At 40.8% G+C, this 16,045-nt stretch overlaps 2 protein-coding genes across 2 annotated transcripts in view; both read right to left on the bottom strand.

Annotated features, from left to right (window-relative positions):
- sh3rf1 (SH3 domain containing ring finger 1) overlaps positions 1 to 4,259 on the bottom strand; it is a 34,948-nt gene extending 30,689 nt beyond the window's left edge. Inside the window, exons 1-2 of the mRNA XM_086089760.1 lie at positions 3,945 to 4,259; positions 735 to 1,218 (exon numbers count right to left, since the gene is read on the bottom strand). Of these exons, the coding sequence (XP_085945886.1) occupies positions 735 to 1,109 (375 nt within the window). The 5' untranslated portion in view covers positions 1,110 to 1,218; positions 3,945 to 4,259. The remainder of the gene's footprint in view (positions 1 to 734; positions 1,219 to 3,944) is intronic.
- Positions 4,260 to 8,625: 4,366 nt separating this feature from the next.
- Positions 8,626 to 15,631, bottom strand: rpl5b (ribosomal protein L5b). Its single transcript, XM_086089779.1, is given in 9 exon segments — positions 8,626 to 8,790; positions 9,070 to 9,158; positions 9,244 to 9,421; positions 13,853 to 14,055; positions 14,623 to 14,757; positions 14,825 to 14,940; positions 15,019 to 15,088; positions 15,532 to 15,549; positions 15,551 to 15,631. Coding segments are annotated over 9 exon segments (996 nt in total). The 3' UTR covers positions 8,626 to 8,684.
- Positions 15,632 to 16,045: the final 414 nt, after the last annotated feature.

The following is a 16,045-nucleotide window of genomic DNA, read 5'->3' as shown; positions in this document are numbered from 1 at the left end:
TCCTGTGTGGAGGTTGCATGTTCTCCCCACGTTTGTGTGAGTTTTCTCTGAGTAATCCAGCATCATCTCACATTCCAAAAACATGCATGCTATCTTTTTGAAGACTCCATATCAGGGGTGGGCAAATAGCCCGCTGTTCTTTAATCCAGCCCACCAAGCATTTACAACATCAAGAGTCTGTAATATTTGCGGCATTAGTTACACTTTTTTCCTTAATTGGTTCTCTAAAAAGTTTATATTTATTCTTTCATACCATTAAATAATTGATCAATTAATTACTCAGCAAAAAAATTATAAAATACAAATGCAGTATGTTCATTACAATTCACAAATGTACCTCTTTGCATTTTTTGAGGGTAAAATTACCAACAATATTTGCAACCAAACTTGGCGTCGGAAGGCAGAAAGTGGAAGTTCCATCTCGACAAATGCTCTCTCATTACGCTCCCAGCTCAGGACTCGTTCATCCAATCACAAATCTAATAGCAGGCGTGTTGGATTTATGATCGACTGCCAACGGGAGTAGATCGATACTGTGGCTGCGCCCATGTCTGCTGCTTCGACTCAAAATAGTTTTGACAAAGTAGGACAAGACATGGCATTGTGTTGATCCATTAACGTCATTATCAAATCTGTCTGCAAAAATTGGCCAAATTTTTCCAAACGATTTTTGCCAATTTTAAAAGAGCTCACAACGGGCGTGCACGAGTGAAGACTTGAACGAGTAGACTCACCCGGACAAGTGCGCTCTTCGCCTGGGCCCGCTGGGGTTGAGCTCCGGGCGCGCCCTGCTCACCGCGGGTTCCGCCGCCGTGCGCCCGTGCCACCGCTCCAGCGGTGCCGTTAGCAGGCCCGGGCGCCGCCCTGCGTGGCCTCTGCTTGATCCCGTCCAGGAGGCGGACCAGCAGGATGTTGCTGGGCAGTTCGTCCACAGCGCACTCCACCAGCGTCCGGCACTCCGGGCAGCGTAACTCGCCGCGGGAACCCACGATACCCTGCAGGCAGCGTCGGCAGAAGGTGTGCTGACAAGGCAGAACCTTGGCCGAGGCGTCCAGACGCTCCAGGCACACGGGGCACTCCAGCAGATCCAACAGCACCGACTCGTCCATCGTTGCGAGTGCTTCACCTTTAAGTCGTTTCAGCAGAAAAACATGACGCTCAGTCCACTCGTGTCACGTCACTCCCATCCCTCGGTTACGGCCATGGCCTGTGCATGGGCTGCAGAAGAGGGTCAACACGTGCAGATTAATCAACAGTGCTGAGAACCAGGTCACGGGATGCGTGCATAACAATCACATACGGCTGAAGAATATTGACGCAATAACAGCACGTACTCGGGCTGAATGATTCTGAAAAATATTTTTCTTTGCTTTTTTTCCCCTCAATGCCATTTTGTAGTATACAATTATATTTTCATGGTCCTCTTTGCATGTATTTTATTAACAAACACAAGCAATTAATTAATCTATAATCTAATAAACAATATCCGATTTATCATTTCAATTAGAGTTGTTAACTTACAAAGCACCGACTCTGATTCACTACAATTTCACACATTTCTATCTAACAAGTGTGGCCTCAACAAAAGTCATAAATTTTCCGAACTGCTTATCAGTAAATCATAAATCAGATTACAACAATAAAGCAAACAAATCTGTGGCTTTATCGCTTCAATTTTTCAAGTTTCATGAAACAATGATATATAACATGTTCACTGCACTGAAGGACTTGAACTTATGTAGATACGATAGAAACAAATAAATATAACAGTAATAAAGTCTACCAACGGATTGCATTGAAGAAGAGGTGTGTGTGTGTGGGGGGGGGGGTGTACGCCTCAAGTTGCAATAAAATAAAACATATTAAAAGTTAACACTTTGTCACCCTTCAAAACATTCATCACGTCTTGTTACTTAAAAATTACCTTCAATATTTAAAAAAAATACATACATGCTTGACCCTGAAAATGTAATTAATACTGTAATTGCATTTCTACAATTTCCTATGGGAAATATGAGTAAATCGTTTATCAACACTTCAACAGCATCTGGGAATGGTCTCCGTGGCTCCACAGTGTTGATAAATCTATTTTAAAGAAGAAGAAGAAAAACTGGTTTACTCATTAACTACTCTCACTCATGCATGACTTGGTATAAAGATGATTTTAGTCACACAGGAGTAGAAAACAGCCCCTAAAGCCTCAACCATAGTCTGATTAGAGTAACTCACAGGTGCTTAAAGTTCACATTTAATCTAATTTGGCTCAAAGCGGATAGAAGCACCTGCGACTGGTGATCCGGCACATTCTCTGATGGCAGAATTGTGACACAATTACACAGTGACGTGACAGCGTATGCTGCCTTGGAAGAAAGCACATTTTCAACACAAACAAGATATGTACTAAATGGATGGATTCATCTGTCTTATATTGTAAAGCACTGGTTCTCAAGCTGGTCTTCTACACATCCTTGGTCAGATGTCAGAGCTTTGTTCATCAGAGGCGCTTTTGCTTCAGCTCCTTCCGCATTCAGCAGAAATTGCTTCCTCTAGTATTACTCTAAATATTGCCTATTAATTCAGCCACAGAGTGCATCCGTTTGACGTGATTGGGCAAGTCATGCTGTGTAGGAACTAACTACTGTACAGTAGTAAGCCCAATGCAATGTGACATCACCAGAGGATATTTCAGCTTGCATCTCATCTCCCAAACAAGTTCACTGCATGTCCCGAGCAATAGTATGCAACTTTACAGAGCAAGGTGGAGGAAAAGTCCAGCACAATTAATGATTTGCTTTAAGTCTGCATCATTTCGTTAGCCTAGCAGCATAGTTGCCTGTTTTTGAGCTTTTTCAGAAAATAAGTAAAACACAGGTACATTAGTATTTCTTATTGGTTGATAAAAAGTAAAAAAATAAAAATAAATATATATAACTCATTTGAGCAATTATGCTACTAGGCTAACAAATTTGCACATTTTAATTTAATTTGATCAGCACTACTCCACTTTATATTGCTAATGTACATTTGTGTACTGTTTATGCCCCAGATCAGTGCCAAAACCTGCAGGACTCCGACCCTCGAGGACCGAGTTTGAACACCACTTTTGAACGCATATTTGCGAAGTCCCTGATTGATTATAAATTTGTGTTATACAATAACATAAGGTATTCCCCAAATACCACATGAGGAGCCTGTTGGCCAGTTGTAAAAAATAGCTCACTCACTAGTGATGGGACATTGTGATTTTCTCAGAGTGTTGTAGAAATGATCTTTTGAAAAAGTAAACACTAACACAAATTTATAGAAATTAAGTGTTGTATATTAATGTTTATCTGTCCACCAATTATTGTGAGAAATCATTAACAGGAGTAGCATGACCGCGTAAATGAATAGCATTAATTATTAATCAAATGTAATATTATTAAAGGTAATTTAAGACAATTTATTTCAGCTGTGTGTTTAAAACTGGTCGCCCTTCACAGCACTCCAGAAGTAGATCTCAGTTTCGAAAAGGATGGTGACCCCTACATTATAACATGTCATAAACACATATAATACCACAAAATTGAAAAAATATATATTGTTGGCCTACTAGGATAATTTCCCCCAAAATTGTGTTCTTTCTTAACGGCAGTGTTGGTTCTCAGTCATCCTGGTCATGATAATCCGCACAGGTTAAATCGAGGCAACTGGGCTCTTCTTGTTTGTTGAATAGGTGTGTGTGTGTGGGGGGGGGGGGGGGGGTTAGTTTTTTCCCCTTTTCCAAAAACATTCAAAATGCCTTGGGCAACATTATTGCGATTAGTACAACGTTCGAGTAAATGTACGTCAGCTAGCGGTAACTTAGTGACGTTACCAAGTTTTACAGCAATCGAAATGTAACCCTAAAGGGGAAACTATACAGAAATTACAGAAAATTCAACCAACTTCCACACTTGACTTACCTTTTCGTCTACCTCTTGTGTCCCTTATCACCAAGTTGTGGCTAGCCTAACTAGTTAGCAAGCTTCCCCACTACTACTACTTGTCGTAGTAGTCCCCCACTTCCCCCCCTTAAAAAAAAATCGACAAACGAGTTCTTTATGTCTCCCGGTGTTTTTTATCCGTTGTCCGGCGCGTCCACGTTGAGGTTGTAACGGTTGTTTTTTTTTAACTCAAACGAAGAGAAGAGAGAGGCGAGGAAAGACAATTCGGAGCGCGTCTACGAACGCCATGCTAGTCGGTTGTACTGTTCTGTTCTTCGTTCTGTTCTGTTGGACCTGGAAACACACTGGGAAGGGAGGGAGTTGTGTGGCGTTCAATGGCATTGGGAATTTGAATTAGTTCTCGGGTGACACAACGCATCAGTAACAGGAAATTCGCCAAAGTAAAGTGTCTCTAACTGAAAGGCTGTTAACAAGACACACAACTATTACTTTGTTTGAAAATCAACACTCAACTCGCGGTCGTGTTTGGCAACAAGTGTGATTTCCGAGGTGCACGCGAATGTGGCGTTCGAGCTTTGTCAAAGGGGCGTGAGCTAAAAATCAAGTCAACTTGTTTTTTAAATTCCATTTAATCGCCCACAAATGCATATGTTAGTATTTATATTATATAGACTATTCTTCCTCTTGCTCTGGAAACTGTGCCGAGGATGAGGGAACTTTTGTTTTATGTGATTTGGCTGAACTTGCGAAGTTGTGAATGAAATCCGTTTATTTGTAATTTGACCGTTTTTCTATAAAATGCTGAAAATTGTCCTGATTTGTTTTCTATGTCAAATAAAGACATACTTCAATTTTTGTTCACAAAGTGTTTCAACTAACAATTTGTGTTTCTGTTTTGTAATTCAGTGTCACTCAAGCTCAGGCGCATGCGGAGGGTGGAGCCAACGGGGACCGGGCCCCCAAGCATCCACCAGGGGGGTGTGGGGGCAGGGTTTTAACTAGGGTTAGGGTTTAAAAGTAGGGTTTAAAATTGGGGTTGGGGTTCAAATTAGGATTCTAAACAGGGTTTAGGGTTTCAAAGAAGGGGTTTAAACTAGGGCTTCAAATTAAACTGACAAAGTAAACAAGAGAGAGTTGACTATTTAAAACATTAAAATGTTCAACCAATTATGTAAGTCCACTAGCTTAATAGTAGTGTGTAGTAATGTGAAACACCATAGACCGACTAATGGCAATTCGTAATAATTTGTGCCGCTTTCTTTTCTTCTTCTATCACACTACATGCGTTCAAGTAGAGCTCAGTGTTGCCCGGCATGTTGTGGCACAATCTGGTACTGCACTAACTCTAAATTCAAACTTGCTCATAGACTGTAAACAAAACATATTAAAAGCTGCTTGCTTCAAAATCAGTGGTATAGCAGATGCACAAACAATCAATTGTGATGTAACTTTAGTTCCCTGAAGATGAGTTGATGGAGATTATGTTTATTGTTTCAGTCTATTATTCAAAACACATTTGCTAGTTTAGAGACTGCGAAATACAACGTGCGAGGCGAAAACAACATTAACGGCAAAGCAAAGTCCTATTGGACGAGATTATCCTGCCCCTCGTTCCTCACTCTTTATGAAATTACAACCTGCCTTATCTAGTTTGTGCATGTGTTTCACAACTGTAAAACTGTCTCGCTGCTTTATACATTTCCCCTTCAGGAAAAAACTAAAACATATAAAATGTCTTTTAAAGTGCGAGGGATGAGCCGTGGTGCTCGCCTGCTACGTGTCAAAACTCCATTGGGGTCACACAATCAACATTTATTTTGATTCTGTTTGGGAGATGTTGCGCAAGAGGTTGGAGGGACGGAGGCGCAATAAAGTGGCAGATTTATAAGGAGGTGGCGCTCCTCTGTCACATGTGATCTCATGGGAGCTGGCAGGAGTGCCTCCAATCCCCGGCTCATATTTCCACTCTGCATTCCCCTGCTCGTACCTCCGCTCAAACAATGGCCCTTACGGATATGCTGTTTTTTTTTTTTTTGCCTGCTTGACCTCTACACTGACACTTACACATATGGAACGCTGTTTGTGCATTTATTCACTGTTCTAGATTTCCAACTCAAAGTTTGTTTACTTGTATGTCCCCCACTAGTAAGACAATTCTACATATTTCTGCACACTACTAGGTCAACTTTATGTTACAAGTGAGGCAAATCTGTTGACATCTGCACAATCCTAGTACTACTAGTGAAGCACTGATAGGACAAGTAGCTCATATTCCTAAACTAGTGCACACATTGCAGTTTTGCCTTACTAGCAACATGTTTTCCAGTAAACTTCAACGCTGCCCAGCATGTTGTGGGACAGCGTGCTACTACTAAAGAGTGCAATTTGCTTCTGGAAGAAAAATAAAGGAGAGATTACACATCTTTTATTTGTAATTCCTGGTTGACAAGCGTGCATACAGTATATTAAGTATCAAAGAGGAACTTTGAGCTTTATTCCACCAGGACCAAAAGCTTTTATGCTTACGGCGCTATCAAGATTAGGCTTTTAAATAAGATTTAATAAGCCAGCCCGAGGTAACAAAGGGCCGATTGCTGGCTAATAGTCGTTGTGTGGATATATCTGCCCTCCCCGGGGGCAAGAGAAGGAAAGGCCTTATGGGAAATGAGTAACATTTATTTCAACTCAGCCGCCAAGTCGTCTCTTTGACTTCCTCGCTTATTTCACCTTTACAGTTTCGGGAGAGAGAAAAAACAAACAAAGCGCTATTCTTTCCCCTCTCAAAGCCAAGGGCAGCCAAAGAGTAAGAAGCTGGACGCTAATGAAACAGATAAGATTCGAGCGACTCCAAAAGGCAGCCTATAATAATGTCACACCAAACAACAAAGCGCCAAGGAGTTAATTTAGTGCACATTGTGCAAACCCCCGGGCTCCGCATTTAGACTGAATTATGACTTGCTGACGCGGCGAAAATGCAATTGTACTGCGGCGGGGCCTGAAAAACGCTTGGCTCCCAAATGTCCTCCGGTGCCAGTGTGGACGTAACGCGTCCTTAAATCATCTTTTGTAATCATTGATTCGTAATGAAATGTCACGGCAAGATCGAAGGCAGTTTTTATCCAGACAAATGTAAGTATAAAGGCTGACCAGCGGTTACATTAGTGTATTATTGCAGAATTTGCATTTCACTTGCAATTAAAAGTGAAACCAAAATTTCACAGAGAAGTTGAATCTAAATTAAACTGATTAAATGTATTGTTTTTCTTTAATATTTTTTTAAATGAGACATTTCAATCTTAATGTGGCCACACTTGTAAAATTACTATTTTCCACCCATCCATCAATTTAAAAAAAATATCAAAAAATAAAATCCAAAATTATTAGAAAAATAAAAAATAATATAAAGTGTAAATTGTGGATGTGCAACATTGCTCAAATTAAATTAAATTACAATTTGATAAATAAAATACATTGAATGGTGAATGTTTCACACCAATAAACTATAGAAATTAAATTAACTTAAAAAAAAAAACTTTAAAAAAAAACGCTACTACCAATTCTGAAGGCGCTGGGCAGATTACATTGACATGGCAACAGACACAAACACAAAAACATGATTGGACAAAAAAAATCTAATAGCCACTGAAAGCAGTCAAGACAAATGCTACGAGGTAAAGAGAATAGATTGTTGGGAATAAATCAATACAGTTTTATTGAAAAATAAACGATGATACGCTGGCACTGACTGTTCACTGTTATGTACAGTATAGGGCAGGGGTGCTGAAGTTCGGTCCTCGAGAGCCCCTACACAGCCTGTTTTCAATGTTTCTCTCCACTAACACACCTGATTCATGATCAGGATCGTTATCAGGCTTCTGCAAAGCAAGCTTGCTGATTAGCCGATCATTAGATTCAGCTGTGCTGCAGGAGGGAAACCTGAAAAACAGGCTGGATAGGGGCTCTCGAGGACCGAACTTGAGCACCCTTGGTATAGGGGACTATGTATTGCACAAACTGCTACTACTGCAGAATTAGTGTGTACAGCAAAAAAAATAAAAAATATTACAATTTATTATCACTTTCAAGATATCACTCCTCATTCGTTAATTGTACTATTAAAACAAATAATTTGGATTACCTAAAACAGGTGGTAAAGTCAAAACAAACTCGATGTGGCCCCCTGGCGACCAAAGCGGGCGGCACATCAAAATAGCACGTGACGTTTTAGCCACGTGGTCGATTCAGATCCGCGCCGTTTTGGCTTGCCTTTTCCTGAGGCACGTCCGTCCGCCATATTGAATGTGTCAAATCGGCCCTGGCTAATAGACTTTTTTTGGGGCAACTTTCGGCGTATTTGTAGCATTCTAATTTTTGGTAATTAGTCTGGTATTGTGTGCAATTTCGGGGTTAAGTTTTATTTTAAACAGTTACTTGTATTTTTAATTTTACCACTTTGATGTGGCACTGGAATTCTCCACTTCTCTATAATGCTGACCCACACAACACAAAACTGAATGAGGCAGTGACAACGTAGTCTTTGTATTAACCAGGGCAACTATAAAGATAGCCATATTTCAATAACATATCTTTCAGATTTACAGAAATCTGAATTTAACCAGTGTAATTTAAAGTGGATTATGTTGTTTATCCAAGTTGATGAAAGGTTTAGGTGCGATAAAAGCACGAGAGGTGGTGCAAGGATTTTTCATAGATTTATTTGAACAAAATTCTGCCATTGTAGCAAAAGAAGGTGAAGGCTCACTCTGCTTCCTCCTTCTCCTTGTCCTGAGCCCGAAGGAAGCTGGCCTTCTTCTGGGCGACGCGGTCTTTCCTCTGGGCCAGAGACAGCTTGGCACGGTTCCACCTTTTGAGAAAGAGCCCATTAGCACGATAGCAACAGCGAAGTCAGTCAGTCCTGAATCTCAAGGCAATGTCCAGGACAGACCAAAAGGGTTCTTCACTTAATTCATGTTCATTGTTCGTCTTTCGATCTTTGAATGTTATTTGCAGAAAGGGGGAATAGAGTTGAGATATTGAATCTGAGATTATAACTCTTGACAAGCAGAGCAAGATGATTTTGTTTTCATAAAACTGATAGTGTGCTCACTGTAGAGGTGGCATAAAAGCTAGAGCGTGTGCTCACCTCTTCTTCTTGACCTCTCTGGTAGGCTTCTTTTCATGGATCGGGTTCTCACGAATGATGGCGTGAGCTTTTTTGTACATCTCCTCAATCTGAAAGACACATTTCGGAGATTATTCCAAATGTGACAAGATCCAGAGCGGTTGTGAGAGGGCTTTGCATTAGCGTAGCACTCGCCGCATCGGGGGCCACGCCGTTCTTGATGAAGCGTGAGAACTGCTTTTTGTAGGCCTCCTCATCGCCCTCCATCAGCATGCTCATGTACTCGGACACGTTGATGCCCAGGATGTGCTTGCGGTGGATCTCGGCGTTGAACTCTTTGCTTTCTGTGTCGTAGCCCGGGAAGCGCTTGGTGCTGTGGAGACGATATGAAAAATGAATGTATTGAGAAAAACACACATCACTTTCCCTAGTACACTTAATAACAAAACAGACTTTGCATTTGTTTGCAGGTTATTTAAGCAATCCAATTATTCACATTTACAGTGTTGGGACCACCCCTGCAACGGATAAATTAATTTCATGAGTAATTGATGCCCTCCCCTAAATTGCCTAAACGTAGGGGTGTTCCAAAAATACGAGCTGCGGATGATCGATTTTTCTGATTGGCAATGAAAGGCATCGGCCACTATATGCCAATCACGTACTTTTACACGGAAATCGGCCAATCAATTAGAGCACTACAATTGCCTACAGACTATTTCATGTTGTAATAGGTGTCAAGGGACTTCCAAGCGGCAGAGAAGTCAGCAGCTAAACGGAAACGATAATAAACTTGAGTTTGGGGTTGTACTGCCAGCTAAATCTCAAAATGTGTACTTTTTTCCTCTCACCCAATTATGTAATGAATAACAAATAAGTTACTCAAGCGAGAACCAGTGCGTCAGGATCAGGGTTATTATAGTTTTGGAATTTAAATTCTAGTTGGTCTTTATTTCATGTTGAGTTTTAATTAGTCTTCAGGGTGGTTCTGCTAGTTTTTTTTTTATTAGTTTCAGTATTGGTTTTAGTTTTTTTTTGTGTATTACTTGTGCACAATATTAAAAAAACACCATGGGAGCAACTTCATCTGAAGGTGCTTTTCTATTGGTTGCTGCTCGATGACGTCACTTTTTGTGTGACACTTTCAAATGTCCTTATTCCGGTTAATATCAAAATAAATCATTCCCAAAGGCTCATGCATTAATTGATTACCAAAGACTAAAACGAAGGACATTTTTGCTAAAATTATAGTTAGTTTTGTTAACATAAAATGTAGTTTCACTTAGTTTAAATTTTTTTAAAAAGCATTTGTTTTTATTTTATTTCATTAACGAAAATTGGTTTTTTTTATTTTGTTTTTTTCGTTAGTTTTGGTTAACTAAAATAACCATGGTCAGGATAAAACAAGTGCACGTCAAACTGTTGAACAGAAGACAGTAGTCACCACTTTAAAATGGACAGAATAAGCAAGCATAATTCTGACTGTATGATAACCGTAAGCAAAAGTATTCACATTTGCAGCTTTAAAATGTAAATAACTTATTTCCACTGAGCAGACTCAATCGATGTACAACAATTAATTGACACCTAATTGTTTTGGAATTGTCAGTAGTTAGGCGAGATGTATTTTTGGGGTTTCTTTATATTTGAAGCTTCAAATATACATAAGTCTTACAGAGCAGTCTACGAGAAGTCATCTACAAGAGTGTGCACCCTAAATTATTATGAGAAGATTCTTTATGCAGCCTGGTTAGGTTTTGGGAGTAGAAAGGGGAGGGTCAGCTAAACAGGAAAGCAAGCAGTCTGTTTCGAAGTGAAAAGCCCATTGCTAAAGACAATACAAAATATAATTATGTTAATACATGCTAAATAATTATTTTCTTTAACAATCAAATGCCAAATTAACTGAAACTAATTTTAACATTTATTAATTAGATTCCATGTTTAACTTAAGTGTCTAAATCTTCAGCCTCTCAAGAGTATATATTCTTAGACAATATGAAAGCTGCCTAATTATCTTTGTGTTGAATCAAAACGACAAACGAAAGTTTGCAAATGTCTGCTTTTGCCTTTTTTTCCTGACATATTACAAGAACAAACCAGTGAATTAATCATAAGGTGTATTCACACCAGTAAAGTCCTTTGATCCGCTTGTTTGGCCCGGATCAATAGTAGACTTTTGTTTTTCCCCCATTTTGTGCGGTTCGTATTCACACTGTGCTTTTAACAAGTGAACTATTTTCTGTATAACACATCGACACATGTGACGAACCCTTTGGACAGAAATGCAGAGCGCAAACACGCAAATAGAGAAAAACATGGGAATTGAAAATACTTTTTCCAACGCTGAGAAAAGCTGTCCCACTCACTGATTGCATGTACGAAGAAAAAAATAATAAAATACCGCAGACGAAAACAAAACAAATGCCAAACTCGGACCCAAATCATCTGGGGTTTTTAAAAAATATATTATTTTTTTTGAAGGCTCAGTTATGTGTAAAACGTTTGCTTAGTTTGCCTTGAAGTAATTTTGCAAAAACATAATGGCTAGATTGCTAGCTAACGTTATCTTATCCATCCAAACATCAGCGATTCTTATCCAAGCAACAGAAAAGTTAATTCATTAGCCAGTCCCTCAAACATCATGTTAGCTATATTTCCACGATATATTTTTTGGACCAACTTGTATGTTAAAATGCTAATTATGGTGAACCCTCTTCCTTCCAAGCAGTTTACTTCATGTTACATCTTTTCGAGTGACACTTCACACATTCAAACTGTGGCAGTACAGAAAAGAGCAATTTTCTTAATTACTCTGTCTTAGCCAAACAGCAAACATGCAGCAAATTTTGACTCTAACAGTAGAAGACAACAAATGTAGATGTGAAAAGTATGGGGAAAAACTGTTAGGCTGCTAATGAGTGGATGCAGTGATGGTTTAAATAAGTGACTGCACTTTTTTAAAAACCTTCAGATGCTTTTTGGATGGTAGATTTAAAATAATGCCAGACAGTATGCAAAAACAAAAAAAGAAAATAAATCAAACATTCACAAACTTCTCACTGTGATCACTACCCAAACATTTGCTGTTAAATTGATCAATGTGTCTTAACTCTTTGACTGCCATAAACGTTATAAAACGTTTAGCATAAACCTAGGGAAGGGCGCCGAGGACGTTAAAAGACGTCCCCTATGTTTTTTTTTTTTTTTTTCAAAAACGGGTGCAGGAAAGCTTTGGGCAGCTGTGCTGAAAGAATCAGGCTGATCTGATTAGTCAAAGACTCGTTTTGGCCCCTAGAGGGCAGCGATGACTCTCTTTGCACAAGGTTGGATGGGCCGCCCACCGTGGGCGTCAGTAGAAGACGTGAGGCGGAGCTAGAGTGTTGAGGAGACAATGGCTGATCCAAGCCACAATGGCTTGACCAAGCAACCGGTTACAAGCAGCTCAGCTTGAGCATTTTTTTCAAAGACGGAAAGCATCAATCAATACTAAAAAGCGCATTGATGTCAACGATGATGATGACAACGAGCTCTACGCCAAAGTTGGAAGCTTTGGCGTTATGAACACGTAGTAAGCCTCACGGCTAAGCGCGGCTAGCGCGGCTAGCGCTGCTAAGGCCGGAAAACGCGCACAATAGCCGGCCGGGTACTTCTACACAATCGGACATTCGATCGGGCGATGGAGAGTTGGCATCGACCAATGCAGATTGATGATGATGATGAAGATGACAACGAGCTCTACGCCAAAGTTGGAAGCTTTGGCGTGACTGTTATGAACAAGTAGTAAGCCTCATCGGCAAAGCGCGGCTAGCGCGGCTAGCGCTGCTAAGGCCGGAAAACGCGGAGCTGCACAAGCGGACATTCGATCGGACAATGAAGAGTACCCCGAGTCCAATGCATATTCATCGGAGGAGCGGGTACAGTCTGATCACGGAGAAGACACTGTTTCTGGACTACGATGCCACCATGAATGGAGTGGATAAAATGGATCTCCTACCACCCGGTATAGCAACTGAAGGACACGGGGAAGCGAGACGTAACACCACCGTAACGTAACCGTAGCATGATCCTGATATTAGACTTGACACACACTGCAGTATATACTTGCTATTCCCCGGAAAAAAACGGCCGGCAAGAAAGTGGCGCACGCGAAGAGGCAATCTTGTGCAAATGCTGTTGCGTCTCCTTGCACGCAGGAGAGTGTTACAAAAAGAAAAACTGTCGTTGAAACATCCACATATTTGTAAATAGCACCACAGTTGCACACATTTGTAAATAGTTTGCCAAATTGTTGTCAAATTGTTACACTGTTGAATGTAAATAAACGTATTTTGCTATCAAAAAACACTTTTTCATTCTTGGTGGTAGTGTTTTATAGAAGTAAAGCACTATTTAGGTGTTTGTGGCATCATTCATGGACAAAAAGAAGTGTCAAATTCACTAGAATGCATGAAATAATATCGTTTCACTAAAAGCTTGATTTCTCCGTATTTTGGTCCAACACGGGCGAAATTGGGTCAAACTAACCATTTTCTATTGTTGATTACTAAAGAACGGAATAAGGTAGAAACAAACTCTTTTTTTCTGATGAAAGATGAAAGTCCAATCTTTCATTTGGTAGTACGTGTGTTTCCATAGTCCAAACAGAACATTTTCTGTGGACCTTGAAAATCAGTCAAAATGCTTAAATCGGCTGGCACTGGCGGCATCCCTTTTCTGAAAACGTCTGGCAGTCAAAGAGTTAATGGGGTCTTGAATGCACTTTTTTCTTTTTTTCTTTTTAAATGAAGCTGGATCCGCTGACCTGTGGGGGATGCTGAGGCCTCCGTCCACGGCGCCCTTCAGGGCCCCGAACACCTTATTGCCGGTGGTGGTGCGAGCCAGGCCGGCATCCAGGTAGCAGGTGAAAGCGCCCGGCTGCCCGTCGATGCTCTCCACGTTGAATTCCTTGCCATCTATGTCCAACTGGCCCTCGTACACCTTGTCCAGGCCAAATTTGTTCAGGAGCTGGAGGACAAGGAGAAACGTTAGCAGCCATAATAGACTACGAGACAAGAAGACGTGTAAATTAGAGCTGTGAATTTTTTTTGCGGCTAACTTGGCCAAGTCGACCACAAAAAAAAAATCTACCTCGAAACTATAATGAATCAATTCCGTGTTTACAGCATGGACATTTGTCTGACTTCCATGGAGCAATACACACAAATGATTATCAGAGTATTCAATTCTAACAAGATTTGTTAGTGACAGCTATTGCGTAAATGGTTATAAACCAAAAATAATCTTGTATGCAATGGCATTAACTAAAATGTTAATGTTAAATGTAACAAAAGTTGCCCCCACCTCCAAAGTGCAGCATCGCATTCTACTACAATGCAATGTTAATTTGAATATGATGAATTGTTCAGCGCAACTAAAAACACTGTTTATTAACACCAGAAACAAGAAATCGATGGTCAACCAGCATTTCTCAAACGAGCTGAGTTTTTGGGTCAGTCAACCACACAATTTTAGCAGCACACATACCCATTAGGCCTCCTATTTTGGCTTGACGAGCCAGGTGGCAATACATACCCTGCGGGCCAGCAGCAGACCGGTGCAGTAGGCCGCCGCGTAATTCGTCAAACCCACGGTGATGCCGTACTTTGGCAGCTCGTGGGAGTACGCCGCACACACAATCATGTCCCCTTCGATCTTGGCGTAGGCAATCTGCGACAAAGCACGTCACATAACATCAGTGTCGTCATAGTAACATGGATGAAGCAATACAACTCACCTGGCAGATGATGTCCCGGTTGGTGAAGCGGACGATCATGCGATACTTGGGTGTGTTGTACTTGTTCTTATCTTGCACGACAAGGCGCTTACGGGCAAAGTAATCAGTTTTTCCCTCTATGAAGAAGCACAAGCATGTGGTTTTTACATTTCATGTGCAATAATATCCAACGAGTGTGAGAAGTGAGAACGTACCTCTCCTCCTACGGAACTTGACCTGATACCTCTTGAAGTAGGCCTTATTCTTTACCACTTTAACGAAACCCTGCAGGGGAGAAAACACTGTAAGTCAATTTAATACAATAAACAACATGTCAAAAAGTCAGTATACTTGACGGACTGTCAGTGTCGCTAGCTAGTTAGCACGTAGCTACCATTGGAAGTGAACGAAGTGCGTTAGCATTAGCAACTTGCTAACCAAGCTCGCAGTTGAAATGACAAGACTGGTGCTAATTGTCAACGACAGTGATAGGTGTTAAAACAAAAACGGTGCCATTGACAGTGAATTGCGTTTGTATGCAACAGGAAGTGAAGTGTTTGTCCGCACGGCCATTAGGCCACGTTGAGGCAGAGCCGGCTAGCGAGCACTTGAGCCTCAATCTACGTTCATCATTTACACAGCTGGGTGTTTTGACACAACAATCGTCGCCGAGAGCAAGATGCATGTCTTAGGTACGCATGTAGACACATATTTGGAGGATTACAAACCATTTTGCAGTCTTTCTGGCCTCCTTACGAAGGAGCCCGGAGTCAAAGACTGGGAATTGACTCCGCTGCACGGGAGAAAAGGAAGTTTGCCAGTGCGCATGTGCAGTAAATAGCGTGTCACGAGATAAGAGGAAAGAGCAGAGAGTTTATCACACTGCCCCTTTTTGACTCGGGGCGGTACTGCAGTAAAGACTTTGGCAACCACAAAGGAAGTGAATGCAGGTTTCTCACCCTTGACAATGACAATCACACATAGTAGAAAATAAATCATAAATTCTTAAGGGTAGGATTAATGAAACATCAGTAATCACTGAGTTCTAACACATGTTACAGATGTGTTCCAAGTGTGGCAAATCCTGGTCTAGAAGAAAAAAAACTGCCACACTTTTGCTTTAGCCACAGGTGTTTGTATTCAACCGGCAAGTAAGCAAGGTTGTTTCATCTTGATGCACCCCCTCAGATAATTGAAAAAATTAAAAAACTGACCGTTTCAACAAGTTTGACAAGAGGAGAC

Source organism: Leptonotus elevatus, chromosome 11 (assembly GCF_054856555.1).
Source record: "Leptonotus elevatus isolate MCC_2025b chromosome 11, RoL_Lele_1.0, whole genome shotgun sequence".
Taxonomy (NCBI): Eukaryota; Metazoa; Chordata; class Actinopteri; order Syngnathiformes; family Syngnathidae; genus Leptonotus; species Leptonotus elevatus.
This window is presented reverse-complemented; position numbering and strand designations above follow the sequence as displayed.